Source organism: Phaeoacremonium minimum (genome assembly GCF_000392275.1).
Source record: "Phaeoacremonium minimum UCRPA7 unplaced genomic scaffold PA7_03_scaffold_141, whole genome shotgun sequence".
NCBI lineage: Eukaryota > Fungi > Ascomycota > Sordariomycetes > Togniniales > Togniniaceae > Phaeoacremonium > Phaeoacremonium minimum.
The window spans coordinates 1-27,124 of record NW_006921048.1 but is presented as its reverse complement, the minus strand read 5'-3'; the positions used below and the strand labels follow the sequence as shown (position 1 = coordinate 27,124).

General features: G+C 54.8%; 4 protein-coding genes across 4 annotated transcripts; 1 reads left to right on the top strand and 3 right to left on the bottom strand.

Moving 5' to 3' along the window:
- UCRPA7_1969 (putative excinuclease abc subunit a protein) lies at positions 1–2,358 on the bottom strand (the record flags this gene model as incomplete). The annotated part of the gene is made up of 1 exon (XM_007914547.1): positions 1–2,358. One exon carries the CDS (start codon positions 2,356–2,358, stop codon positions 1–3), a length of 2,358 nt encoding a protein of 785 aa, XP_007912738.1.
- A 10,837-nt stretch (positions 2,359–13,195) lies between these two features.
- UCRPA7_1968 (putative polyketide synthase protein) lies at positions 13,196–21,050 on the bottom strand (the record flags this gene model as incomplete). Its single annotated transcript, XM_007914546.1, has 3 exons — positions 13,196–15,207; positions 15,266–20,004; positions 20,077–21,050. The coding sequence occupies 3 exons, from the start codon at positions 21,048–21,050 to the stop codon at positions 13,196–13,198; spliced, it is 7,725 nt and encodes a 2,574-aa protein (XP_007912737.1).
- A 1,491-nt stretch (positions 21,051–22,541) lies between these two features.
- On the top strand, positions 22,542–24,012 carry UCRPA7_1967 (putative salicylate hydroxylase protein; the record flags this gene model as incomplete). Its single annotated transcript, XM_007914545.1, has 3 exons — positions 22,542–22,682; positions 22,759–23,576; positions 23,664–24,012. 3 exons carry the CDS (start codon positions 22,542–22,544, stop codon positions 24,010–24,012), a joined length of 1,308 nt encoding a protein of 435 aa, XP_007912736.1.
- Positions 24,013–24,726: 714 nt separating this feature from the next.
- On the bottom strand, positions 24,727–26,513 carry UCRPA7_1966 (putative mfs transporter protein; the record flags this gene model as incomplete). Its single annotated transcript, XM_007914544.1, has 2 exons — positions 24,727–26,082; positions 26,139–26,513. The coding sequence occupies 2 exons, from the start codon at positions 26,511–26,513 to the stop codon at positions 24,727–24,729; spliced, it is 1,731 nt and encodes a 576-aa protein (XP_007912735.1).
- Between the last annotated feature and the right edge of the window lie 611 nt (positions 26,514–27,124).

Below are 27,124 nucleotides of genomic sequence, written 5' to 3'. Positions count from 1 at the left end.
TTACCCTTCATAAATCCGTCCTACTCTTTTTCTCTTTTTCATGTTACCACCTGCTCTTGGCGGTTCCTTTAAAAGCCGAGCAATATAGGGTGCAGTGCGGCTTTCCTTGCTCATGGCTACTTGCTCCGGAGTGCCTGAAGCGGCGACCCTACCACCATTTTGGCCTGCACCAGGCCCCATATCGATGACCCAGTCAGCACTTGCAATGACATTCATGTCATGTTCAACTACCACAACGCTGGAGCCTGAATCCACCAATCGGTTAAGTTGCAGCAACAGCATCTCCACATCAGCAGGATGCAATCCCGTGGTTGGTTCATCCAAGACATAGAGGGTATTGACACGCCCGATGCGGCCGAGCTCCGTCGCTAACTTGATACGCTGGGCCTCACCACCAGATAGCTCGGTGGCAGATTGGCCAAGGCGTAGGTAACCTAAGCCCACCTCGCGCAAGGCCGATAGGGGCCTGACGATGCTCGGCTCGTCGATGAAAAACTCGTGGGCTGCATCAACCGTGAGGTTCAAAATGTCGGCAATATGGTGCTGGCGATATTTGACCTGGAGGGTTTTTGGGTTGTAGCGCAACCCCTTGCAGGCTGAGCACGGTGCATAGACACTGGGCAAAAATAACAGTTCCACCATCACCGAGCCCTCACCTTGGCACACTTGACAGCGCCCTTTGGCGACATTGAATGAAAATTGGCCGGCATCCATGCCACTGGAGCGTGCCTTGGCCGTCTTTGCAAACAATTTACGCACTGGATCGAAGAGCCCTGTATAGGTTGCGAGGTTCGAGCGTGGTGTGCGGCCAATTGGCTTTTGATCAACGAAAACAACCCGCTTCACGTGTTCTATGCCGGAGGCCACCTGGCCGCCGAGAGTTTGTGTAGGCACGTGCTCTAGATCTGCCTGGTCGTCCTCTTCAACGCTGGGCGCTTGACCAAGAGCCTTCGATACTAGTTCCACGAGGACCTGGCTGATAAGGGTCGATTTGCCGGAACCCGACACGCCCGTGACACATAGAAGAACACCCATTGGAATGTCAACGTCTAAACTCCGCAGATTGTTGCGCGTGATAGCACGTAACTTGAGCCACACCGCGGGTTGACGCCGAGACCTGCTCACGGAGACTTTATGGCCAAACACATAACGCCGCGTCTGGGATGCCTCAACATCATCGAGACCTGCTGGTGGCCCTGAATACAGTACCTGTCCGCCATGAATCCCAGCCCTAGGACCAACGTCAACAATCCAATCTGCATGGTCGATTACGTCAACCTCGTGCTCGACTACGAACAAGGAGTTTCCTGCTTCCTTTAAGCCGGCCAGGGCACGGAGTAGGGCCTCTGTGTCTGAGGGATGCAAGCCTGCCGATGGCTCGTCAAGGACGTAGACAACACCGAACAAGTTCGACCGCAGCTGCGTAGCTAGGCGCAAACGCTGGAGCTCGCCGGGCGATAAAGTAGGAGTGCTGCGCTCGAGTGCCAAATAGCCTAAACCCAAGTCGAGCAAGACATCGAGGCGGGCTACGAGGTCCTCGGCAATGCGTAGGATGACGAGTGCCTGTTCGGCGGGGATGTCGGCACGCTCATTAAACTGGGAGTTCGGCTTGGCAAAAGGAGCAAATGTGTCGCGTAAGTCTGCTAACGACAGCGTCTGCATTTCGGCAATATCACGCCCGTCAAACGTGACCGACAATGACTCTGGACGCAACCGCTTACCGCCACAAGCAGTGCACTCTCCATTCACCATGTATCGGGCGACACGTTTTTTCATGAGCGCACTCTGCGTTTGTGCGAAGGTCGTTAGCACATATCTGCGGGCGCTGGAAAAATTGCCAAGATAACTAGGATCTTCTTTCTTCTTAATGGCGCGCCGGACTTCAACGGCATCAAGCCCCGCATATACAGGGACGACCGGAGTCTCATCGGTAAAGAGAATCCACTGCCGTGTTTCTTCGGGCAACTTGCGCCACGGAGTATCGATGTCGTGGCCCAGCGTGATCAGCATATCGCGCAGGTTTTGTCCATGCCAAGCAGGCGGCCAGGCCGCAACAGCCCGCTCTCGAATGGTCAGAGACGGATCTGGTACCATTGATTGCTCAGTCACAGTGTACGCTCGGCCCAGCCCGTGGCAGCCTGGACAGGCGCCCTCGGGCGTATTCGGCGAGAAGGCCTCCGCAAGAAGAAGGTCCTGTCCTTTGGGGTAGGTGCCAGCCCGTGAGTAGAGCATGCGTAACAGATTGGCCAGCGTGGTCACGCTACCAATGGAGGAGCGCGTGGTCGGCGCACCACGCTGCTGCTGCAGGGCCACGGCCGGAGGTAGTCCCTCGATCATATCGACCTCCGGTACCGCCATTTGATTGAATAGTCGACGGGCATAAGGTGAGACAGACTCTAGGTAACGCCGTTGTGCCTCCGCGTACAACGTCCCGAAGGCCAGAGAGGACTTGCCAGAGCCAGAGACGCCGGTGAACACCACGAGCTTGTTCCGGGGTATGTCAACATCTACATTCTTCAAATTATTCTCACGGGCGCCTCGAACGCGCACCACGTTGGGTATTTGCCTATGCGGCACCGGAGATTTGGGGTCCATCGCACGTCAGGCCTGGCCATGCCGTCGCTGTTGTGTTGATTTCTGTGAAATGTTGTTAGTACAGAGGGTAGAGATGTTGTGCCTTTTGTACGATGATACTATATATGGAAGTAACATATATGATACATATCTAAACGTTTGCGGAAAACTGCAGGATATGACGTCTTCATCTTGACTAATCTTAGCTTGGCGTGGTGCAAGCACCATACCCCGGTTTTTAAAGCGTAGTCTAACCCAATAGGTATTAGTGCCAATACTACCTTAGCTGATAAGATTCTTCCGCTTCAAATCCTCCACTTGGATAGTACCGCTTAACTTGACTTTTGTCGCGCGCATGCTATTTCTCTTCTTCGGCTTACCACGCCCTATTCCTTTGAGATACCATATCTTGTAGATGTCGACAGATGTCTCATGCTATTGCTTTGAATGACAAAGCACCGCCATAAAGCTTTTAGGGGCCGGAAAGCTTAGAGCATAAGGTAGTTAGAATAATTAGGTAGTACTCTCCAATCATTACCTGGCTGTGTTGCAATCAGCTCTCTTCATCTTCAAAAACTCGCAGTCACGTATACGGTAAATTACCAAGCCTTAGCTTCACGTCTTTGGATTTCTCAATCAGCTAAAACAAGGATGAATCTACGTGCGGCATCTTGGTGTATGCCTAGCAATTATGAAGTTTGATGCTTAATTATATTACAAGTCATGTCCCTGCATCTCGCCGAGCAGAAACTCCTAGCCGGCTGGCCACTAATTGCAACAGCCGCCATTACACAAGGCGGCCTAGAGATATGCATTTCGTGGAGGTTACCACGCATGTACACAGGTGAGCTATACGCAAGGGTTAGTAGCTAATCGCATTCATCACGATGGGGTAGGACCAAACGAGACCAACTGGAGATGGGCAATTAGGTGATAAATGACTACATCTAGCATTACCATTCTGATTGCCACCCGCCCATCTCCAATGCATCGATTTCATGTCTCCAGCCTCCGCTTATAAACCTGCCTAGATTCAAGTATTGCAAATGGCAGCAATGTCTATTGCTGACCAACACCCACTCAAGATATCACATAACACACACACCAAAAGAATCCTCCAGGTCATAAGGACGTCCCCCACCTCAGTATCTCGCAGCTAGTTTGAAAGTGTGCGTCAGTTGAGCCCAATGACTGTGGATATACGTTAGGGTTCTTCAGAATTCTGGTTATTGTGGTGTGACAAGTAAGCTCATTCTTCTGATAATAGGACCTGTCGCCGTCAAGGCACTGGAACTGTCTTTGCGGTGCCTTGACATACGAAACTTAAGGTCGCGTTCATGTTAACAGGTTATATCACAAGTTAACCAGTAATATCACACTATAAGAAGGGAGACCCTGATGACATAGTAGAGAAGTCCAAACCATTAATAAAGAGATGGACGAGTCCTCGGTGTTACTTTGTTTAAAATAATATTAAATGACAGACACTCCACATTGTTACAGTGAATACCAACCTGACCTTAACCCTAGCACCGTTAAAAGTAAATATACCGAGGACAAAAAGTTAATCATTCAACAAAGACTGCCGAGCAAGGCGGATGGGGCGTTGAAGGGACATGGCACTTTATGTAAGGTCAACAATGAGGATTAGGTCGGTCGCATCCGTGTAGAGCCGTGTCGAAAGGTTCGACCGAACTTAGTCATAGATAATAGCCGTTGTGTGAATGGTATTTTCCAAGCAGCTTCTAGATTGCACGCTTGTTCTTCCAGTAATTGACACGCAGGACTTTCAGTGGAGTGACCAAGAAATCACCTGGCCCAGTTATAAGGTGGTAGGTATGGATTGAAATAGTATTTTTTAACATTAGCCTCTCGTTATCGGCGAGCAGCCTCGAGAAAGCTGCTTTGGATCAACGAGGCCCGCCACAAACTCCTCAGAATCGTCATTTCCTTGAAAAGACTGCAACTGAGGTCGATTGCGTGAAATGCCTAGCGTATGCAAGCTGCCTTAGGATTGAGCAAAGTTCAACAGCCCCATCCAATTAGACATCTCTGTCCAGGCTTGACATGTGCAGACCCGGTATCCAATAGGGTGGTATATCTGCCGGTCTAATACTTCAAGCCCTCCTAGAAACTACGCAAATCTTGGTAAGCATATACATCGTGCACTATCATGGTTTCAACATGTTCAATCTCTGGACTTCTAAGCTTATTTTAGAGCACGTAGAAGAAAGTCTTCCGCTAAGTCTACACAAGGAATCAATCATATTCATGTTGCGCATAAGCTCCAGGTACCGTTTGTAATGGCTTTCGCATACTCTTTACCATATGAACCAAGTATAAAGGTTCAGAGACTTGATATAGAGCGGTTTATTGTCGAGTTTTCTTATAGCTTTGGTCAGCGGCAGCAAGGAAGTGATTCCTGTTAGATACATAGATATAGGCACTAGAGACAAATTTAAGACCCTTGGCCCACTACGAGAAAATATGTCCGGTCGAGCAAGCCTTCGCGTTGGTCAGGGGTATTTATGCCCGATGGGTGGATTGCAATAAATCCTGCACGAGGTGGGTCCGTACTACGGAGGCGCAAACGGCAAATCCCGTACTCCTCTTCCATGGAGAACCTCAAGCCTTTGGGGCAAGCACAACACCTGTGCGGCTCCCCATAGGGCGACAGACCGGCTGATGCAACAAATACTGAACTAACTCAGCGAAAGCTATTTGTAAGCTTTGCGCAGTTTGCTAAATATCTCCTGAAATGGTCTCGCGGTCAAACATTCAGCACCAGTGGTGAGCCTCAGCGGGCTCCCTTCAACAAAATACTTCTCGATCAACATCAAAAACTGCTTATACCTTGTTGATATGATCATTCGGCTGTCCTCATGGCGGATTGGGGAGCTGGAGATTAGCGAGCACTTCTCTCGCGAGATGTCATCCGACCACACATGCCAGCGGATTCACGACCGCCTCGAGCACGGCACGTTCTCCATACCACCAATAAAGACGCCCTGATCTGACTCGCTGCCACCCTTCACGCTCCTGTGACCGTGAATACCGGAACCACCCCAGGCATCGATAATACTATTGAAGAGGGCTTTGAATTGGCCATCAAGTGCCTCTTTATAGACTACGATCTAAGAACCTCGAATCTAAGGGACTGCGAGCTGCTTCACGAATTTGTCATTGTGTCCTATCGCTCAGAGAACGGCGCTCCTGGCCTAGGTGCTGGACAGATACTGTGCGAGATATCGCAACACCTTAGTAAGAACAAAGCTATATAGAAGGTAAATAGACGAAGCTAGGAAGACGCTCTCGAACCAGTGCCAGTTGTGTAAGAGACTGTGGGCTGCACATGGAAATTCTCAATTCCAGGGACTAAACTCACCTCACTCGGCTAATCAAACACGCCATCACTTCGCCATGCCAAAGCTGTGTTAACGAAGGGCATTATGTCTCGATTCTTTTGAAAGGCTAGTGCTTTTTCTCACGAACCTAAGATAACCTTGCAGACATTTACGTATGTATCCAAGTGCCCTCTCGGCCAGCCCATTGTTGGCTATGTGGAATCATACATTTTGCATTTTTTCTGCCTCTTGCGAATCTTGCTGTAAGCGTCAAGGTGGCAAACGACGGGATGCCTCCACAGTCAAATTGATTTGTTTTGCGGCTCGACACAATTCGAATAACTATAATGTCGTCTATTTATGTGTTTCGATAAAGTTGGGAAATTTATGTTCTAGGGACGGTGTGCTTTCTGATTCCGATAGCGTACTTCGGAATAGTGCCTGAGTGAAATCTGATGAAGAGCCTTTAAGACACGAAATCTCCGTCGCCGGTACTGGGAATATGTTAGTCTGCAACAAAAACAGGTTTTATACGGGTATCATACGATATAGCTTTTGCCATCGTCAGGATTTGCTATGACCATGCTGCACGCAAAATAGATATGAGTATATTAATATTTCTTAGGGTCTATAACCAACCCAACCAGAGTCAGCCAGATTTCTGAAAGTGCTTCCTGGGCATGGTCATCCCGGGTAGCCTTCTATTAGAACGAATGAATCGGATCAAAGGCTTAGTGGCGAAGTGGCAACGCGTTACACCTATATTCCAGGCTCGAGGTCCTCTAGGCTTGCCTTGCCTAGGGGGTCCGATCCTGGAGATGTAAAGAGCCTAGGTTCGATTCCTAGCTAGGCCAACCTCCTTTTTTTTTATCACACTACCGAAGACGGTTGAAAGAGTTGAGCAGACAACTTTACCGCTGAGACGCATACAACACGCACAAGATAAAGGCTCTGGGAAGCCGGCTTCTGATCAGTAGGAGCAGCATTAGTTTAGGAAAATGAAAACATCTACCAAACGTTTTGATTATTTAAGGTAAATGTGAAAGTCTGGGAGCGGTACTGAAGTTCTCGTTCATCGTGAAGTGACCCAAGCAAGTAAAGCCAGAGTTTTGGTTGCCAAATCGAGACAGCAAGCACCACTTGATTGGCTTAAATGAGATGTTAACATGTAGGTCTACGTACCGTTCTTTCAATCATGGGACCGAAAACTTGAGCTAGAGTAACCTGGTGGGAAAGCGTTGGTGTAAGCACCTCACTGGATCGACAACTTCAAGGCCAACAATCTGAACGCGACGGAACACACGTATTATCTAGGGATTCTACTAGGTGCAAAACACACTAGCTTGCCTCGGTAGCAACAGACAGAGCTACACACAAGCACCAAGTCTGTCAATATAGCCGGAGGACAGCGTCTTGGTAAGCCTCTGCAAACGCACGAGCATCCTCGGAAAATTGAGAGCTTCCTGTGGAGACATGTTCGGGGAAGTGGTACTTCAATCATGATTGTTCGAGGTTCCTGTCGATGTATAGCCACAGTGTCCTCCCACCCGGGGATAGCCAGAGGTGGTAGTGGCCCAGCGAGTTCCAAAGCCGTGGAAACATGTTCCTTTGCCGTTAGCTGCTTCTTGCTATTGTAAATTCTGCCGGTATCGGAATCGTCTCGTGTGCGTTCATGAGTGGTGATGGCCGGCGGCGTAGAGACTGGGGAGTCGGAGTCAGAGCCTGAAATAATCTCCACAACAGGCCTGGTTGCCAAAGATCTGTCGGTAGACAACCGGCAATGCCCGGAATCATGTTTCGATGCCTACTCACATATTGACGGCCCTCTCACCGGGATGTCTACAGATTGCTCCTCACACTCGAAGAAGACGGTGCCCCATACCGCTTTGCCGGATGTCGAGACGTGCAGTTTAGACCATTTGCATTGTACGCACAATTACCACAAGCACCCAAAACAATCCCAGAGACAACTCAACAGGTTACAAATAGACCTCTACCATCCTGACACCTGGAATATGCCTTCTCGTCCGTATATAACTCGCCAACGATCTGGACGAACAGAGCCTCGATGTTCCCGAGCCGTTTGAAGTTGAGGTATTGACCAACTGATCGTAGGTCGCAGTCTCGAAAGATCTGTTGCGGTCTCTATCATTAGGCCGTGAGTTTTGTCTTCTTCGTTGAGTAGTATGGACTCACATGCTTGCTAGTAATTATTGCTTGGATGGACTTGGATGTCACCCCCATCGCCTCACACCACGCTTGGAGCTTCGAGTACTCAATACAGTTGGTTTGAGAATCATATGACAGAGGCAGATCTGGCCGGAGAATGATACGATTGCTATTGTGGTGGGCTTCTCGCCTTGACCGACTAGATTTTTAACCAGACACCAATCATGTCTAGAAGTGGCATCCTATATTTATTCGTCTTATATGTACAATCGAGTATAAGAATATCTGAATAAGCATGCAGGTATGTAAACGATTCTGGATGAGCGAACAAGATGGCTGTTTTGGGTTATTATTCTTTTGTATCTGCCTGGCTGGTATGATGGTGGGTGATTGAGTGTGGGCAGTGGCGGTGATGTCGGCAGTAGCAGTAGTAGTAATAGCCGCCGGCGGAAACGGCGGAGATTTTTGAGGAGATTCTGGAGCTGGAGGAGGAGGAGGAGGAGGAGCGAGATCAATATTCTTTCGTGCGTGATCTGGAAGGTACCGTGATGTGACATCATCATCCTTCAGCCTAGGTGGGGGCTCGCAGCCTTTTATCCTTGTGGCTCATATCGGCAAGGACTTTTGCGCGTGACTTTTGAGTTTGGACCACTCGTCCAGGAAACCGTGGCGAACAGAGGTCTGCCTTGCCGGCGGGTAGAAGGCAAAATATGGTCTGATGTAGGTAATCAGACAAGTCGGGTGTGCAGTATCGGAACTCTGTATTGGTGGCTGGCTGCACCGAACGACGACGAGGAGCGGGAACGAGGGCTGTTGTCTGCGTTACTATCTGGCATGAGTGGCATGATGCGTGGGCCTGGTGTAGGCGGTGCAGGCGGTGGTGGTGATGCGTAAAGATGATCTTTGAAGGTGGGAGACTCTAGATATCATGCATGTTATTGTGCTAAGACGCACCTATCTGAGGCGCACCCAACAAATCAGTCCCGGCTCACCGCCCTAGGATCAATCAGGCAGTACAAGTACGGATATGCTTAGCCTAATTGGGAGAATGCCAAGAAAGCGGTGGGCAGAGACTTGACTTTCGGTAGGGTTCTCCGTACAATTCTCCAGGGTATTTATTGTCTAGCGGGTGACCTGATTACAGGGATATTTATACTAATCTTTGATCTTTCAGCAGGGAATATAAGACTAAGCTGATGAAACTACTGTTGTTTTCCGTATGATATACTCTATTGTTGAGGATATCAGAAGATACTCTTCATTATGCGAGTCCTGGTCATATCCTGGTTATACCACGCTAGACAATAATTACCCCGGCGAACTGTACAATAACAATACCTCCGTAGCCCACCCTGAAGTACGCTGTATGTGTGTCTTTCCTTTCAAAGTCCGACTAGACTACGATAAAATAAAAAAGCCACAAAGACAGCAAGCCTGCCAAGTTGTCGCTACAGTGTACACCCTCTTTTCAAACATGAAACACGGCCCACCCGGTCCGACTCTGCCGTCGATGCATCTGTCGGCGTCCTCCATGTCACATATGTCCCTAGAAGGCTAGAACGCAACTAGTTGCCGAAAGCTCCACGTCGTCATTCCAGCCTTTGTCTGCCAGGTCGCTATGTCTCCAATCGCACGCACGCTGGGCGTTGGTTGTGCAACGCGACGCTGACAGGTCGTTATCGATTTTCTGCAGTGAGAGTCGCACTACTATGTAATAGAAACTAACCGATTCGAGAATCAGCCAGTTAGATTGTGAAGGAGGCAGTCAGTCATCGGTCCTGCAGGTGCTATCGTGTTGTGTTGTGCCGTCCTGCCTGGGTGGTGGTGTGCAAGTCGCCTGAGAGGCACTGCAGCAACCCGCCCCCCCCCAAAAAAATCAAAAAAAAAATCGGACTACTATAAGCTGGCGGATGTCGGCAACGGACTACTCTCACCACACGACCTGGCAGACAACCCAGGACTGACAACTGTATACCTGTTCCCAATCAGGCTATCTTCGCCGTACTATGTCGACAAGCAAGGGAGAGTGAGTTACATAGTAGTCGTCGACATTAAGCTTCTTTAGCGCATGCATACCGGCAACTCATAGTATAGCAGCTGGCGGCAGCAGCGACTTAGCTTCGTCTAGCCGCTTGTTAAAGGAGGAGGAAGGATTGCTGCAGAGTCGAGGCCGAGGCGCAGCAGGATCGGCCCGCCGCTATACTGCATAGTAATATCGAGTATCGAGTCAGCTTATTGGGACCCCCCACCCCCACCCACGTTTCCGATAATGCTTGCATGGGTCCCCTGCAAGACTATGCAGGCCGGCAATGTTGTCCATCTTGGGACATCTCGCAGTACGGAGAATGATTCTACAAGTGAGTGCGTACCCAAGATATCGCCTGGTCTGTGCTTACAGTATACTGCGCAGTATGCTCGTCCAGAAGAAGAGGCTTAAACGTTACAGGGGATACGGTAATGTACGATTGTTAACCTCGCTTGCTGACGTGATTGACACTGAGCCGCAGCCCTACATGGATTTGGACTGATCCTTTCTCAAGGTCTTTGCATCTCGAGGTCATCTCGAGTGATTGGTCAACAGCCCCTTATCGGCATCCTACTATGTAAAAGCGAGTTGCACGAGCTGAAAGAAGAAGGAAGACATGATGGTACACCCGGTTGCCTAATTTTATATCACTAGGGAACGCAGCCGAAGTCGCCCGTCTCTGCCAAAGTATATCATGTTAATGCAATTTTCTTTTCTCGCTCCAAGGAACAACGAAAGAACAAGCTTTTCCTACACTCTCCGGTCGATATGGCCGACAAAGGACGCCGCCAGCAACCCGGATTTGCGTGCGAAGAGTGCCGGAGACGAAAAGCGCGTTGCGACCGGGTGCGGCCCACTTGCGGCCTGTGTTTGGATAGTAGTACTGTCTGCGTAGTACTGGACAGAAAACCGCAAAGGGGCCCCAAGAAGGGACGCATTAATGCCCTGCGCACGCAGATTGGTCCGTATTGCGAATATACACACACATATATAATTCACACTGCATATGACACATACACCATACACACAGCCTCCCACCCGTTCCTATAATACCAGACACACCCACAAATGCGTGTCTATGCGGCATAGCTAACCCCCCCGACACGACGCAGAGACGTTACAATGGCAGCTAAGCCAGCAAATTGGCGGCTACGACGCGGAAGATTTGGCCGGCGTGCCAGGCATGTCGGGACACGCATCACCAGAGCGAGGCCTTCTGGACCCGTTATCCTACGTCGCCGACCTAGATTCAGGAGACGACTTGTTAAATACGGGCGTGGACCTCTCGATACATCCGCACATCATATCGCCGCCCTCGACAACACATGGCCTGGCGACTTCCTTGGTACACACAGTGGATCCGTCACCATTGGAAATAGAATGGACTGACTGGACAACGACAGCAGGGTTCGGGAGCGATCTTGGCTTGGGGGGACTGGACATGGTTGGGCTAGACGAGGACATGATGGAGACGGAAAGGACAACAACAGTTGAGCCAGCAATGGCCGTTCTCACAGACCACGTACGGGTAGACTTGGACCAAGTCTTCTTCGACCGCGTCCACCTCGTCCTTCCGATCGTTTACCGACGGGGATACTTCGCGTGGGCCGACAAACGAAATCCCGGGCCAGCACGCGCCTGTCTCCGATCGGCAATACGGACCATCGCCTCGGCCATGTCCGCTCCATGTTTCCGCTTCTGCGACCAGCTTTATGCCGAGACTCGTGGCCTGCTGGAGGGGTACACGGTCGGATCCAAAAACGAGATAGCGCTCGAGTACATCCAGGCCTGGCTGCTGCTCGCCCACTACGAACTGCTGAGAGTGGGCGAGCACCAGGCTCTGTTAACAGCAGCACGTGCGTTTCGCCTCGTCCTCATGGCTCGGCTATACGACATTGATCGGCCGAACCCTGGGGATATGACACCGCCGCCCTTAATGCACCAGCAGCAGGCATCACCTGTCGAGAGCCTGGCCAGTTGTGAGCCGGCAGATCTGACAGGACTTGGCGGGGAGGGCGGCTTTTCGGCTGTTGAGGAGCGAAGGCGGACGTTTTGGCTGGGATTTCAGATGGATCGGCTTCTGTGTGCGCGCAATGACTACCCTCCGACAATACATGAGGACAGGGCAAGTAGTGGCATTCGACCTTTCCCTCCGTTACGCGAACAAGAACACACGGAAGTCACGGACATAAGGTACTGACTGAGATCAGATAAGCACACGCCTCCCCGCGCCCGAAGCCAACTTCCAAGGAAACCACTACACACGCACCATTTTCCTCTCCGAAGCAATCCGCTCCTCGGGCAAAACCCCCGCCCTCTCACCCTTCGCCGAATGCGTCGTACTCGCCTCCCTGCACGGTCGGGGCGCGGCCCTTACCCGCGACGCCCATGCTCCCTCCCCGCGAACGCCCGGCAGCGGCACCAGCGGTTTCTGGTCACAGCAAGCAGGGCTCGCCTCGGCTATCGAGAGGCGTATAGAGGCACTGGCAACATCGGTAACGTCTTCCGCCCACACCACCGGCGGCGACGGAGACGCCCTTTGGCTGTTCGCACACATGTTGGCCCAAGGGGCTGTCATCAAGCTTGCTGCAGCGACGGCCGCTACTCAGCAAGGAAGGCCGTCGCCATCAGCGTCTGCATGGGGTCAAATGAAAACAACAACAATAATAGTTGAACATCAGCGAGCAGCGGCCGCCGCTGGGGAAATAGTACGGCTGGCGCGGTTGATGCCCTCGTCGGCGTGCTTCAAGGCGCATCCGTTCCTGCCGGACCCACTTGCCTCCGCGGCGGCGTATTTAACGCGCAGTGTTACCGGCGGAGGACGTCCCGGCACGGGCAATGCCGTAGCCGCGCAGCAGCTGGTGCGGGTGTTGCGGGACATGCAAGGGATTAATAGCTTGGCGAGGGACCGCGTGACGTGGTTGACAGGGGTCAAGACTCTCTCCTGTGAGAGCATTGAACACAGTTGAACACACAACAGCAAGGTTATATAGGTGTGAAAAATATCTTATCTAAATTTGTGACCTGATGACACTTGCCATCATACGAGAATCTGTCCAAACAATTCCATCCGTACAACGTCTCAAGCTTTCGACGTCACATATATACTCTTCGCCACGACATCGGAGGCCAGCGCAGTTAGCGACGGACTCTGCAAGATACCCAAGATGGGCACATCTGCCCCGGCCTTCAACATGAGCATGTTGCGAAGCTCCACAGCAACGAGCGAGTCAACACCAAGTGACGAGGGAGACATGTTCAGATCGATGTCATCTCGTTCCCGCATGAAGATGTCAGCCAGTTTCATCGCAATCGCATCAGCCGTCAGCTTCTGCGCATCCTCGGGCGACTCCGCCTCCTTCAACAGCTCCGAGAGCGGCTTCATATCTCCTTCCGCCTCATTCGGCGCCTGCGAACTGCCCTGCCCCTTCGCGCCAATCGGCGGCCTGTATCGCAAGGGCATGAAGCGCGCGTCGCGGCCCATGGGCGAGTTATTGCTCGTCATGTCCCAGTGCGGTCCCGGGCCCGAGTTCAAACCGACAAGCATCTGCGGCTGATCAAGAGGGTGGAGGATGGCGGTGCCGAGGGCTTGCATCACGTCCTCGTCGGACAGGGCGAGCGACTGGCCTGACTTGCCGAGGCCGTCCGAGACGATCTTGGACTCGGAGGCGCCAACGCCCTTCACCCAGCCGATGTCGAGAGACACGGCGGGGAGACCCTGCGATGTCCGCCAGAGCGCCAGAGCGTCCTGGAAGGAGCCACCGGCGGCGTAGTTCCCTTGGCTGGCCCAGCCGAAAATGCCGGATAGTGACGAGAAGACGACGAAGAAGTCGAGCATGTCCGGCTTGGAGAAGTACCGGTGTAGGTTCCAGGTGGCTGTGACCTTGGGCTTGATGGAGGTCTGCCAGTCGTCTAGCGTCAGGTTTTCTAGGATCGAATCTCGGAGCACCGTGGCACCCTGCACAACACCTCGGATGGGCGGAAGCCGCTCTTGGGTTTCACAGTGTTGCAGAGCCCTTGCCAGATCGTTTTTGTCGGACACGTCGCAGCTGACGGCCACAACACGGCAACCGAGCTCACGTAGCCCAGTCACGAACGAGGACGTCTCGTCGAGCTTACCGGCGCTCCTAGAAATGACGATGATGTTCTTGGCCCCATTTGCGGCCATCCAGAACGCCGTCGGTCGACCCAGACCGCCGACGCCGCCGACGATCAGATATGATACTTCGGCCTTCAACTTTGGTTTGACTACACGCGGCGGGACTTTGACTTGCTCTTCTGGGGAGACTGACAAAACGACCTTGCCCATTTGCTTCTCTGTCTGGACAAGACGCATGGCTTTGGAGATCTGACCCAAGGGGAAGATGCTCACAGGGCTGATGTGTCGGATGACGCCTTGGCCGGCGAGACGGGCAACCTCGTTGATAACACGACAAGCCTCGGATGGGCGCTGTCGAGCGAGGGCGATGATGTCGACCGATGTGAACGACGCAACCCGAGAGAATGCGGACATCTCTAGGAGGCTGTTGTCTTGGAGATCTCGCTTGCCTACCTCAACAAAGTGGCCAAAGGGCGCGAGCACATCAAAGCCGGCCTGCAGCGATGGTCCACTAAGCGAGTTAAGCACCACACCGACACCACGACCTCCCGTAGCAGCCAGAATGTCCGACTTGAGGGAGGCGTCATCGATGTTGAAGATGCGCGCAGGCAGCAAGCTGTACTCGCGTGCCAGGAACTCGCGCTCCTCCTGAGACCCAACCGTGACGTACACGTCGGCCCCCAAGTAGTCTTTGGCCAACATGATCGCCGCCTGACCCACGCCGTCTGTGACGCCGTTGATCAAGACCGAGTGACCCTGCCAGAGGCGGGCCACGTCGACGAGACCAACGTAGGCGGTCGTGAAGGCCATGAGCATAGACGCGGCGTCCTCGAAGCTCATTCCTTCCGGAATGGGCGACACACAGTGCCAGCAGATGCGGGCAGAGCTGCCGAACGGACCGCGTAGCAGAGCCATGACACGGTCGCCGACGGCAAAGCCTTGCGCTGCGGCCTCGCTGCCTAAGCTGGTGATGACACCAGCACATTCGACTCCCACTATTGTTCAGTTGTTAGTATATTTTCGTGATTCAAGTTGGCCAGTGGAAGGACTTACTGATATTCTCCCGCATCTGACCCATAGCAACCATGACATCACGGGAATTGACTCCGTATGCCCGTGGCTCAATCACCACCGCATCCTCCTCTGGGTACCAATCCTCGTAGCCCTCGTGGTCATCAAACACCAGCGAGTCCAGGAATCCTGGCATTCCTACCTTCAAGCTCAACGGGCGCCCATCCTGGAACAGGGCCGAGTTGGCAATCTGCTCAGGTTCTGCAGCATCGGGCGACAGTGTCTTGTCGAGAGGCGCGTTCTTGTATATGCGGGGAACTAATACGAGGCCGTCTCGCAGGGCAAACTCGTTCTCCTCGGAGTCTGACGGCCCCTGGCGACTTCCCACGCCCTCTGTCAGCACGTGGACGATGGCTGAAACGTCGGGTTCTGACCATGCCGGATTTTTGGCGTCTAGATCCAGCGTCACCAGACTGCGGCCGACGTATTCGTTGCGAATAACACGCAGGAAGCCATTGGCCAAGGCCATGTCGGGGTCTGTGCATTCCACTGCACCTCCTCGAGTGACCCACAGTACACCTTTGGAGGTAGTCAGCATGGCCCGGATGCCATCCAGTGCTGCGGTGTCAGATAGGTTGTTCAGCAATGGCTGGCCTGCCTCGCCGAGGAAGACACAGAACTTGGCGGTGCATGAAATTGTAGGAGACTCGAGCGACTGTACGGCAGGAAGAGGTCCGCCGACAGTCTTCGCAATGGTTGCTCTCAGGGCCTGTAGCCAGTTGTCTGGAGGTAGTGCAGCATTGCTTGTGACGATGACGATGCTGTCTTCCGACAGCCTGGATGGGAGCGCGGGCACTGATGCCAGAATGCTGCTGAGGGAGTACATGTCCTGATGAGTCTCGTAGTCGCGGAGCTCGAGATCGATACCGTTGAAACCGGCACTCTTAAGAACGGTTTCCCACCCAGCACTGGAGAAGGACGGGCTAGACTTGCGCTCCGGTTCCTCGCTCCGCCACCAACCCGGAAGCAGGCCATAGACAAACTGGATGTCGACCTGATCCTGCGTCGTCTCCATGAGCAACAGCGAGGCACCCGGCTTCATCAACTTGCGGACGTTCTCTAACGTGCGAGCCATCCCCTTGGTAGCATGCAACACGCGGGAAGCAACAACGACATCGTAGCTCTCCAGCTGGAAGCCCTGCGCCGCCGGATCCTGCTCGATGTCCAGCCTGTCGAACCGCATGTCGACCTGACTGGCAAACTCGTCGCGTGCCGCCTCAAAGAACCCCGACGAGATATCCGTGAAGTGCCAGCTATCGACAAACGGCCCGCCCTCATCCTGGGCACCCATCGCCCGCAAAGCATGCCGCGTAGCACCGCCAGCCCCGGCACCGATCTCCAGCACGCGTACGCGCGGGTTCTTGTGCGCGACGGCGCGCAGCAGTGCGGTAAGCTGGGCGAAGCCGGGCGCGAAGCGCACGCCGTTGGCCTCGTATTTGAACAGCAGTTTGTCCTGCATCATGGCCTCGAGCGGGGCCTGCTCGCCGCGGAGGATGGGCGCGAGTAAGGGGCCCAGGCGGCAGATCAGCTCGCCGTCGGCGCTCTTGGACTCGGCGAAGGCGATGTTGCGCTCTCGCTCGAGGGGGGAGTCGTGGGTCCATTTGTCGCTGTTGGGGCCTAGACGGCACGAGGCGGCGAGGGCGAGGGTGTCTTTCATCCAGGCGTGGTATTTGACGTGGTGTGGGTTGAGGTTGGTGATGTCTTGCTCTGTGAGGGATTGAAGTGCGTCGTGGCAGAAGTAGACGCAGATACGCCGGAGGCCCATCAGGACGTGCTTGTCTTTGAGTTTCAGCTCGCGGGGTGGACCGAGCCAGGTCTTGGCTGCTTGTGATCCGCCGGATAAACCGGTTGAGAGCAGTAGGTCGGGGGCCCATTCAACCTTGGCGTACATGTCCTTGGTCCATTGGGGCTGCTGTTCGGGGTTGAAACTGCGACCAAGAGACTGGCAGACGAGACCCTCCACTTCAAGGACAGGTGCCGAGTTGTCGACGACAGTCACGTCGGCCTGGAAGCTCTTCGGGCTGAGGTGTCCCATCTTGGTGTGGCAGGTGAGGGCATGGCCGGGCGTGTTGGCCACAGCAGCCGAGACCCAGAGGTTCCGGATGGACACCGGCACCCTGGCTCCTTCTTCTTGAGCACCGCCGCCGGGTAGGGCCGCGTATGATGCTATCACGACCGAGTCCAGCGTCGTTGGGTGAAGTAGGTGCTTGCTCACTGGCGCGTCGGCATCGCATCCAGTCACCTCGATCGTGGTCACGCACTGCCGGATCTTGCTCTTGGGGCTGCCGTCTTGGACGATGCTCGTAGTATTCCGGAACAGGGGTCCGTGGTTCATGCCGTGTTTACGCAAGCTGGCCCACATGTCCTCGGGGTCGATGCGTCGCGTGTAGCCCGAATCTTCCAAGGGATTTGGTACAGATTTCTTGTCTACTAGGTTCGAGTCGACAGTGATAAGACCCTTGGCATGCTGCGTCCAGTGGCTGTCCTGAGTGACAGACAAAATCTCGAACTCCCTCCAGCCTCGAGCACCAATGATCTTGTCGCTGACAGTCCGAAGCACGGTTTGTATCTCGATCCCGTCGGCGTTGTCTGGAACCACGAGCGCCTGATGGATCTCGATGTTACGAAGCTTGTAACCGGATGCCGATTCGGCTCTCAGCTGCTTCATGGCCTCGATGGCTAAACTTATGTAACCAGCTCCGGGATACAATATGTTACCTTGGACAACATGATCCCTCAGCCACGGACTCTCCGACACGCGCACCCTCTGTCTCCAGGTAGCAGCTTCGGGATTTGCGCCCGGAACAGGCGAGCCAAGTAAATGGTGCGGCGCCTGGTCCCGTTCTCTGTAGGCCTGGTTAACACGCGCTTCAGCCCAGTGCCTATTGGCGTGATTCCAGGGGTACGAGGGCAGATCGCTCAGCACGCGTGGCTTCTGCTGTCCTGCGCTTCGCGTGGCTGAAAGATCAACTTGGTAGCCCCTGCGGACGAGATTGAGTGCCATTGCCAGCATGCACTCGCGCGCGTCTTGGTTGCGTGTGAGACAGCCCATATAAGGGATTTCCAACCCCTCAAACTCGGGCAGGGCCAGGGTTTCTTTGATGGGACCGCCGAGTGCTGTGTGAGGTCCTACTTCGAGGATGAGATCGACGTTGGCGTTGCCTGATCCAGGACTGACCATGTCGGTAAAGGCTTTGACGAACTGCACGGGCTGAAGTAAGCTGCCGACCCAATGCTCTGGGTCTGCCAGCTGCTTTGCATGTGTGATCCGGCCGCCTGTGACCGGTGACGAGAAGATACAATCGAGTGTCTTGCCTTCATCTTCTCTCTGTGTTGCGAGGGCAGTGCGGAGAGCCTTTCTGTAGGGCTCGGCAATGGGCATCATGTGGTGGGAATGATAGCCCGTATCGACCTTGAGACGGCGCGCAAAGACGCTGTTCTCCTCGGCCATTTCCAAAACATGAACCACCGCCGCCTCATCGCCAGCGATGGTCACGCTGTTGGGGCTGTTCACGCATGCCACGACTGCCTTACCATCCGCCTTCGTGAGACGCTCCAAGTACGCCACCGCTGCCTTCTCTCCCACGCCAACAGCCGCCATGGCCCCCTTGGGACCACTCCGTGGAGTAATCGCCGCACACGACGAGCGGTAGTACGCACAAGCCATAGCCTGCCGCAGACTCAGCGCCCCAGCGGCATACGCCGCAGCAATCTCGCCCGACGAATGGCTTGTCACGGCCGCAGGTGTAATACCCCATGTTTTAAGCAGACGCACCAGCGCGATCTGCACAGCCACGCAGATGGAGATGCTGAGCGCCGTCTGGTTCACTCGCGTTGTCGCCGCGTCGCGCATCAGCTCCTCGCTCAGCGACCATTCGGCGCCGAAGTCCTTGAGGTAGTCATCTGCCTCGATGAGCGTCGCCTTGAGGACGGGATATGGCTCGATCAGCTCGCGGCCCATGGCGTACCATTGGGCGCCTTGGCCCGTGAAGACCATGCCGATGCGGGGCGGGGTTGAGGGGAGGCGGGTGGGCTTGAATTGGGTTGCTGTGTCGAGGGCATCGGTGGCTGGGGTTGGGTCGGTGTCTGTGTAGGGCACCACGTGTGCGGAGACCCAGCCTGAGGGGAAGCGGGTGCGGTGGAGGCTGAGGGTGTAGCTGAGGTCTTGCATGGTTGATGGGCCAAGGCTGCTGTGCTGTTGGAGGTACTCCTTGGTGCTGGAGACCATGCGTTTGCAGGCTTGCTCGTCGCGGGCGTAGAAGACGAGGAGCTCAGACTTGGGGTTGCTGCTGCTCTCGGCTTCGAAATGGTCATTGGTCTGTGACGAAGAAGCTGAGAGGAAGGACCTAACGCCTTCGAGAATGACATGGCTGTTACTGCCTCCATACCCAAAATTGTTGACGGAAGCACGCCACGGCTCGCCCGGTGCGGCTGGCCATGGTTCAAGGTCTGTGGCTACTTTTAGATTCCACTCGTCGAGCCGCAGCTTGGGGTTGGGCGTCTCGAAGTTTACGGTCGGCGGGAGCTGGCCCCTTTCCAGAGCCAGCACCACCTTGATGACTGATGCGAGGCCTGAGGCCGCTTCAGTGTGGCCAATGTTTGTTTTCACTGAGCCGACGCGTAGAGGGCCTGTTCGGGTTGGTCCTCCCGGTCCGAAGACAGCTGCGATGGCGCGCGCCTCGATGGGGTCACCGGTTGGTGTGCCCGTGCCGTGGAGCTCACTGGTTCAAACGGGTTAGTATTTGTCATCTCTGACCAGTTCATGGTGGTTTCTAAGCAAATACAGTACTCACAAGTATTGTGTATCACTTGAACTGAGGCCCGCTCGTCGATAGCACTCCCGCATCAACTCGACCTGAGCCGACTCGGATGGAGTCGTGATGGTTTCCGTCTTGCCATCCTGGTTCAAGGCCGTCTCGCGTATGATGGCCCGCACCGGATCTCCTGCCGCAAGAGCGTCTCTCAGACGCTTGACGACTATTGTTCCCACACCTTCACCGCGGCCATATCCGTTTGCGCGTGCGTCCAACGCATACGACTTGCCGTCGGGCGAGAGCATACCCAAGGACGTCAACGTCTTGAACTGATCAGGCGCCAACATGACATTCGCCCCACTGACGATGGCCATATCGGCCTCACCTGCTCGCAAGCCCAAGACAGCCTGATGCAGCGCGACAAGGGCCCCCGAGCATCCGGTATCGAGCGTGAAGCTCGCGCCACGAAGATCAAAGAAGTGCGAGATCCGATTCGCCGACATGGCAACCAGCGTGCCGATGGGCTCAAACCGCGGCAAGTTATCCTCATCGCGCACAAGCCCCTCATGGTAGTCGTGCATGAAGATAGCCGAGTACACGGCCGTGTTGGAGCCCGCCACGGCACCCATCGGCAGTCCGGCATTCTCGAGCGCCTCGTACGCCGACTCGAGCTGCAGCCGGTACTGCGGGTCGACGGCCGCCGCGGCCTCGCCTGAGAAGCTGAAGAAGTTCGCGTCGAAGAGGCCTGGGTCTTCGTCCATGAAGTGGGCGCCTTTGACGCTCGTCGTGCTGAGCTTGTGCGAGTCCGGGTGGTACGCGCCCTTGGCGTTGAAGCGCGACGAGGGGAAGGGCGTCCATGCGTTGCGGCCTTTCGACATCATGTTCCAGAGGCCCGATGGGGAGGAGGCTTCGCCGGCGAATTTGCAGCTCAGGCCGATGATGGCGATGGGCTCGGTGGCCCAGTCTGAGCCGCTGCCGCTGCCGCCGGGGCCGCCGGTGTCGGTGCTTCCCATGGTGTCGGGCGAGTGTTGAACTAGAGGAACGGGGAAAGGAGGAGGCTACTACAGCACTGTAAAACGAGATGGCCGAGTGGCCTCGAGAAGGTCCTGTAGTGCAGGGTGGTATATGGACTTTGTCACAGACGTGCCGTGTGTCTTGGACTGAACAGTCTTAGCCCAAGACCGGAGAGTGCTATATCATGTCACTTGGTTCCTTTCTCAGTTGGAAGAATAATCTGGGAGAACAGGCCTTACGATATGATAATGCAAGGCTCGGCATCGGGCTTTTTTTCACCGGCCCTTGGGTTCAACCGGCCTTGATCACGTTTTACCAGACACCTTTGGAGTGGCTCACGGCTAACGTCCGTCTACGTCCCTCATTTCTCGACACAGGTAGCTTCCGGCTGCCGGTCACTGGAAGACTCTCCCTTCGTCTGAGGTGCCGTGGGCCCAAGTTCCATTGGCTACTGTGCCATCGTAGCAGCAAGCAAGGCTTGAAACTCCTATCTTTTCCGTCCAGAACACCGTCCGTTCTTCTTCTTGGCTCTGCACCGCTGCATCATCCCGGGAACGACGCCGGAACCGTGACGCATCCGGTTCCCTCCAGGTCCGCCCCGCTCCGCTTACCGTCCGGGCATGTACAAGGACACTCGGGACGCGTGGAGGCGTCCAGAAATACCAGAAAAAGCAAAAAGTCCTGCGAAATGCTCTGGCTGATACTCCGCGCCGCACTCCGGTTTTTTTTGGTCAAAACCCCTGAAACTCCGGCTGATACTCCGCGCCGCACTCCGGTTCTTTTTGGTCAAAACTCCTGAAAATACTCCGTCGAGTAAGGCTAGTGGTGAGATGAAAGCACTAGGCTGTTTTCGTTGTCTTTGAGGCGAGAGCTGAGCTCAGCGACGCATCCTCGTCTTACGTCAGCCCTTCCCGGCCGCGATATTCTCCGATCTGAGCTGCCGTCTTGTCACTTGCTCGTTTTGGCTGTTCTCCTGTTGATTGCGCTGCTGAGCTTCTCGCCTGTCAGTTGTTGAGTGCCTCGCGGAGGGCAAGCGTGGGGGGTTGAGGAGGAGTCTCCTCTTTTCATACTGTTACATTGAGGACACAGCTGGAGATTCTCTTACCTCACATGGCTGTCTCCTATCGTTTATCTCTACGGCTCTCTCTTTTATCACAATATCACACTTCTACTATTGTTCCCAAACTTTTCAATCCTAGCATGGCATCCACTGAGTGTCCTGCAGCTTGACCACACGAGGAGGTGAAGGGCGCCTCCGGCATACCGCATGGCGCCACGCCTTAGCGCAAGATTCTACGGGATGGAGGGCTACAGCCTGCTCTCTATCGTGCTCTTCATCCAAGCAGAGACCGGCTGACCCGAGAGGACCAACGTCCAGACACATATATGCCGCTTGCTAACCACGTCCCACCAAACCTGCTCGCAATGTGACCTCCATATCCGGAAGCGAAATCTTTGTCAAACATCCAAATCACTCACGCTAGACCAAGATGGGATCCATCGCAGAGGCACGACCCATTTCACATGTCTGCATCATCGGTGGAGGCCCGGTCAGCCTGGTCTCCAGTATCCTCTTCCGCCGTCATGGCTTCCGGGTGACCGTGTTGGAGAAGAACCCCACACGCGAAGAGGTAGACACCGGCTTTCAACACCGCCAGAACATCATACGTGCGTGGGCTCAGGGATGCATGCTAACAGAGTTCCCAGGTCGGCGCCGGCATCCAACTCCACCCGAACGCCGTGCGCGTGCTGCAGAACGTCGGCGTCTTCGACCGCGTCCGCAAGACAGCCGTAGTCCTGCCGCATCTGCTCCTCAAGTCGTACAAGACGGGCGAGACGCTCTGGGACCAGGACTTCATCGCGGACACGAAGCGCTACGGCGCGCCGCTCATCGCCCTGCAGCGCACGTCCCTGCAGGCATGCCTGTACGAGGAGGCTCTGGCCCAGGGCGTCGAGATCCGCCATGGCGTTGACGTCAAGGCGGCCGACGTGGACCTGGAGAACGGTATCCTCCGGCTGTCGTCTGGGGAAGTCCTGCATGCTGACCTCTATGTCGGTGCCGATGGTGGGCGGTCCGCCGTCCGCGAGGCTCTGACTGGTCGCGCGCCGCAGCCCGTGCCACACGGCCGAGTCGTCATGCGGATTGTGATAGACGAGAAGGACATGCTGGCGCGGCCGAGCCTGCGCCACTACGTCGAGGATGGCAACATGGTTGTGTGGATGGGCCCAGACTGCCAGGTTGTCACTTATCTCCTGGACGGCGTCTTCAACATCGGGTTCACGTGGCCGTGGTCCAAGGACCCGGCTGATGCGTTCATGAGGCCGCAACCTGTGGACATTGATGCCTTCCGCGCTGGACTCGTCGGCTGGCATCCGGATCTGCTGGAGATGCTGAGTCTCACGTCGGGGGTGTTCCAGTGGATGTTCTTTGAGCCGACCATTGATGGTGATGAGGTGCCGTGGGTGGACAATAACTCCCGGTTCGTCCTGGCGGGCGACTCGGCGCATCAGTCTTTGCCATATCTGTAAGTTTGTCCCTGGGTTAGGGTTATAGCATGACCAGACCACTTCCAACATATCTCCAACCAGGCACTAAAATCATCCCCACACAGTGGCCAGGGCCTAGCCATGGGCTACGAGTCCGCAGCCCTCCTCGCCGCGCTACTCGGCAAAGCCAAGACGCGCGAGCAAGTACGCGACGGGCTCGCCATCTACGAGCGCATGCGCAAAGAGCGAACAGGGCTCATGATCCGCGCGACGCTGCGCCAGGGCCGGCTCATGCAGATGGCCGACGGGCCGCTCCAGGAGGCCCGCGACCGCGAGCTGCGCGAGTCGCCGCTGCCCACGGCCGGGTGTCCGAACATGATGAGCGACCCGTTCTTCCAGCGCTGGATGTGGGGGTTTGATGCCGAGAAGACGGCCGATGAGGCTTGGGAGAAGTATCGAAGGGGGTGTGCCTGATGGGTTCGTGCTGGTTCCTAGGTAGGCCGCGGCAAGTGTGAGGCTTGGCTAATTTGTGAGAGAAGATGCTGATATCTTTGCCTTACGTACTACTTGGCGTGTTCGAATATATTTTGAGTTTGCCAACTGTTTAACGAATTGGGTCTGTCTGCCCTTCCCTCTCTCCTTTTCCCCTTAAACTTCTCACTGTAGGTAGCGCTCTTGATCAGCATTAGGTCGAAATTTCATGTTCTTCTGAAGGGCAATCGTGGAAGACAGTGAACGTGTTTGACAAGGGTGAAACAACACAACAAAGAGCTGGACTCGTGGCGTTTAGCCCGTTCCAGGTTCTAGACTTGGCTTCCCACCAAACATGGCACACAAGTTGGTCTTCTCGAAACTCGTACACCTCCACCGGGGTAATATTTGTTAGTATGTCAAGGATAGAAATACCCTATGGACAAGGGTTACAATACCTGATTGAGGCTTCGAAAGTTCTGTTTATTTCTATAGCCCCACTAACTTTAACAAAAGTAGCAATACCCTTGACAGAAAGTCGTGACCCCCTTGACGAACTAACAAACATTACCCCGGTGGAGGTGTACATGATTCCTAGTTACAGTGGACCCGAGTCTGATTGCGTCAACCCAACGCTCCAGACTGCGGGTGGAGGCGGCGGACCGGGCCGTTGAGAATGAAGTGGGCCCATGACGCGTCACTACTCATCTCCACTACCTACGCCTTGCTAGCCTCTTCCTTCTTCTGTGCCTTCTTATCGACGATCTCCTCGCGTTTGACAGTGTGGATGTTATGCAAGCCCAAGCCCCAGTTGAACAGGAAGGTAGTCGCGACAACAGCGACACCCAAATACATAGTACGGTCTATAGCGTCCGTGTAGGCCTGCACCACCGCAGAAACACCAGCATCGTTCAGGCCGAGATCCCGGATGGAGCGGGCACCGGCGCTGATGACCACGCTCGGGTCCAAGCCAATGAGGTCAACGCTCTGCTGCAGCCGCTGGCGCAGTTCGTTGTTGAAGATGGTGTTGGCCACGACAAGCCAGATGGCGCTGCCCATGTTCTGCATCGACAGGACGATGGACACGGCTTTGGGCATCTGCTTGAGGGCCACGATGTTCTGTACCGCGAGCATCGGCCCCGAGACGCTGGCGCCGATGCCTGTGCCGATGAGGATCTGGTATCCCGCCCATCGAGCCACAGACGTTGTGGGAGTTAGGGTCGACAAGAGGCCGTAACCGATGGCTGACAGGGCGCTGCCGAGCATGATCCACGGGAGGTAGTATCCCGTCTTTTGGGTGAGAGTGCCAGTGAGGATGGTGGACACGACCATGATCATCGTCTTGGGCAGCAGGTGAACACCGCTCATGAGCGCCGAGTCGTTCAAGATGGCTTGGAAGTAGATGGCGAGGTAGTAGTCGGCGATGAGGATGCCCGGCACGCTGAAGAACGAAGTCAGGGTGGCCGAGCGAATGACGCGGTGTCGGAGCATGGCGAAGGGCACCATGGCGTGGTCGCTCTGCGAACGCTCCCAGAGGAAGAAGAGGGCAAACGTAACAACAGCCCCCACCATCAGGCCGATGACGACGGAGCTGTTCCACGCATACTGGCTGCCGCCGTACTCGAGTGCGAGCAGCAACATCACGGCCGCCGGGCTGACAAGCAGGAAACCGCCGAGATCGAGTGACTTAACAGCCGTGCCAAGGACTTGGCGTGGGGACAGCTTTGGGGCAGCCTCGGGCACCTTGTTGAAGAGCATGCCGCCAGCGACAGGGATACCCAAGAACAGGTTGAGGTAGAAGATCCAACGCCACGAGGGGCCAGAAGCGAAGGCGCCACCGAGGATGGGACCGAGCGCAAAGCCCATCTGGCCGATCCCCATGTTGATGCCCATGATTCTTGGTCGACGGTGCGCCGGTAGGACGTTAGCAACAATGGTGGCGTTGCCGGTGAAGATACCTGCCGAGCCCAAGCCGGCAATGGCTCGGCCGATGATGAACATTGTGGACGACTGAGCGGCTCCGCATAGTGCTGATCCGACCTCGAAGACGAACAGGAAGATCAGGAAGCTCCACTGGACAACAAGTCAGTACGGACAAGAGGAGCAGTATGGAGAATCATGTGACCTACCTTGATGGAAAAATGTCGATAGATGTTCCCGCTCAAAGGCTGGAATGCCGAGCTCGCAAGCGTGTACGCGCTGCTGTACCAGCCAATGTCGACAAGCGAGTTGAACTCGGACGTGATGGGCGGCGTCACGGTCGACACGATGGCGATGTCGAAGAAAACAAGGAAGTATGCGGTGACAACTGCCGCGAGAATGGAGGCGAGCTTGACGCCCTGTGGCCACGGGTGTTCTAGCGCGGCAGGAGGCGCGGGTGGTGGTGCTGCAATCGCCGTCTCCGTGTCTGTGTAGTTATTTGTCGTGCCACTTGCAGAGTCTGGCTGTGAGTGCACTTCGGCTGTGTCGTCCAGGGTCATTGCTGCGTTTCTTTCGGGTTCCATGCTGGCTGACACTAGAGTAAGTCGTGCAGGCAGATCGGCAGTAGTAAAGCAGAGAAGAAAACAGGCTGGCTCGCTCGTCAAGAAAGAAAACCACGACTAAGACCAAAAGAAGGACTGATGGGGATAACGGAAATGCGAAGCATGGGTCGATTTCCTATTCGGAATTAACAATCAACGCCGTACTAAACACTCACTGGAGTGGTGGCTGCGTGAGCGTTCTTGGCGGGGGAAGTGTGGGCGGGAGCGTACCTTAGTCGCTTGGGTGGGGTTGATCCGTGCGTCTGACAGCTGCCGAAGGGAGTAACGTTAAAGTTACTAAAGTAACGCTGCGTCATCTGGCCGCCAGCTGGTTCCCGGAGTACGGAGTAATTTTCCGGAGTTTCATCAACGACATCTCCTGACTTAGAAGAGACTCCGGCGTGGTCGTCGATGCCTTTGGGCGGCCCAATTCGACGCATGTACTTTTCGCCAGCCAGGATCCATCATCTCTACCGCTCTCCGGATGACCAAGAACTCCGCCCAGACCCAGAGCCGTATCTAGGGATATTCGAATACAGTATTTTGATACCAAGATACATATTCAACCACTATATATTCAAAGAAGGGGGGGG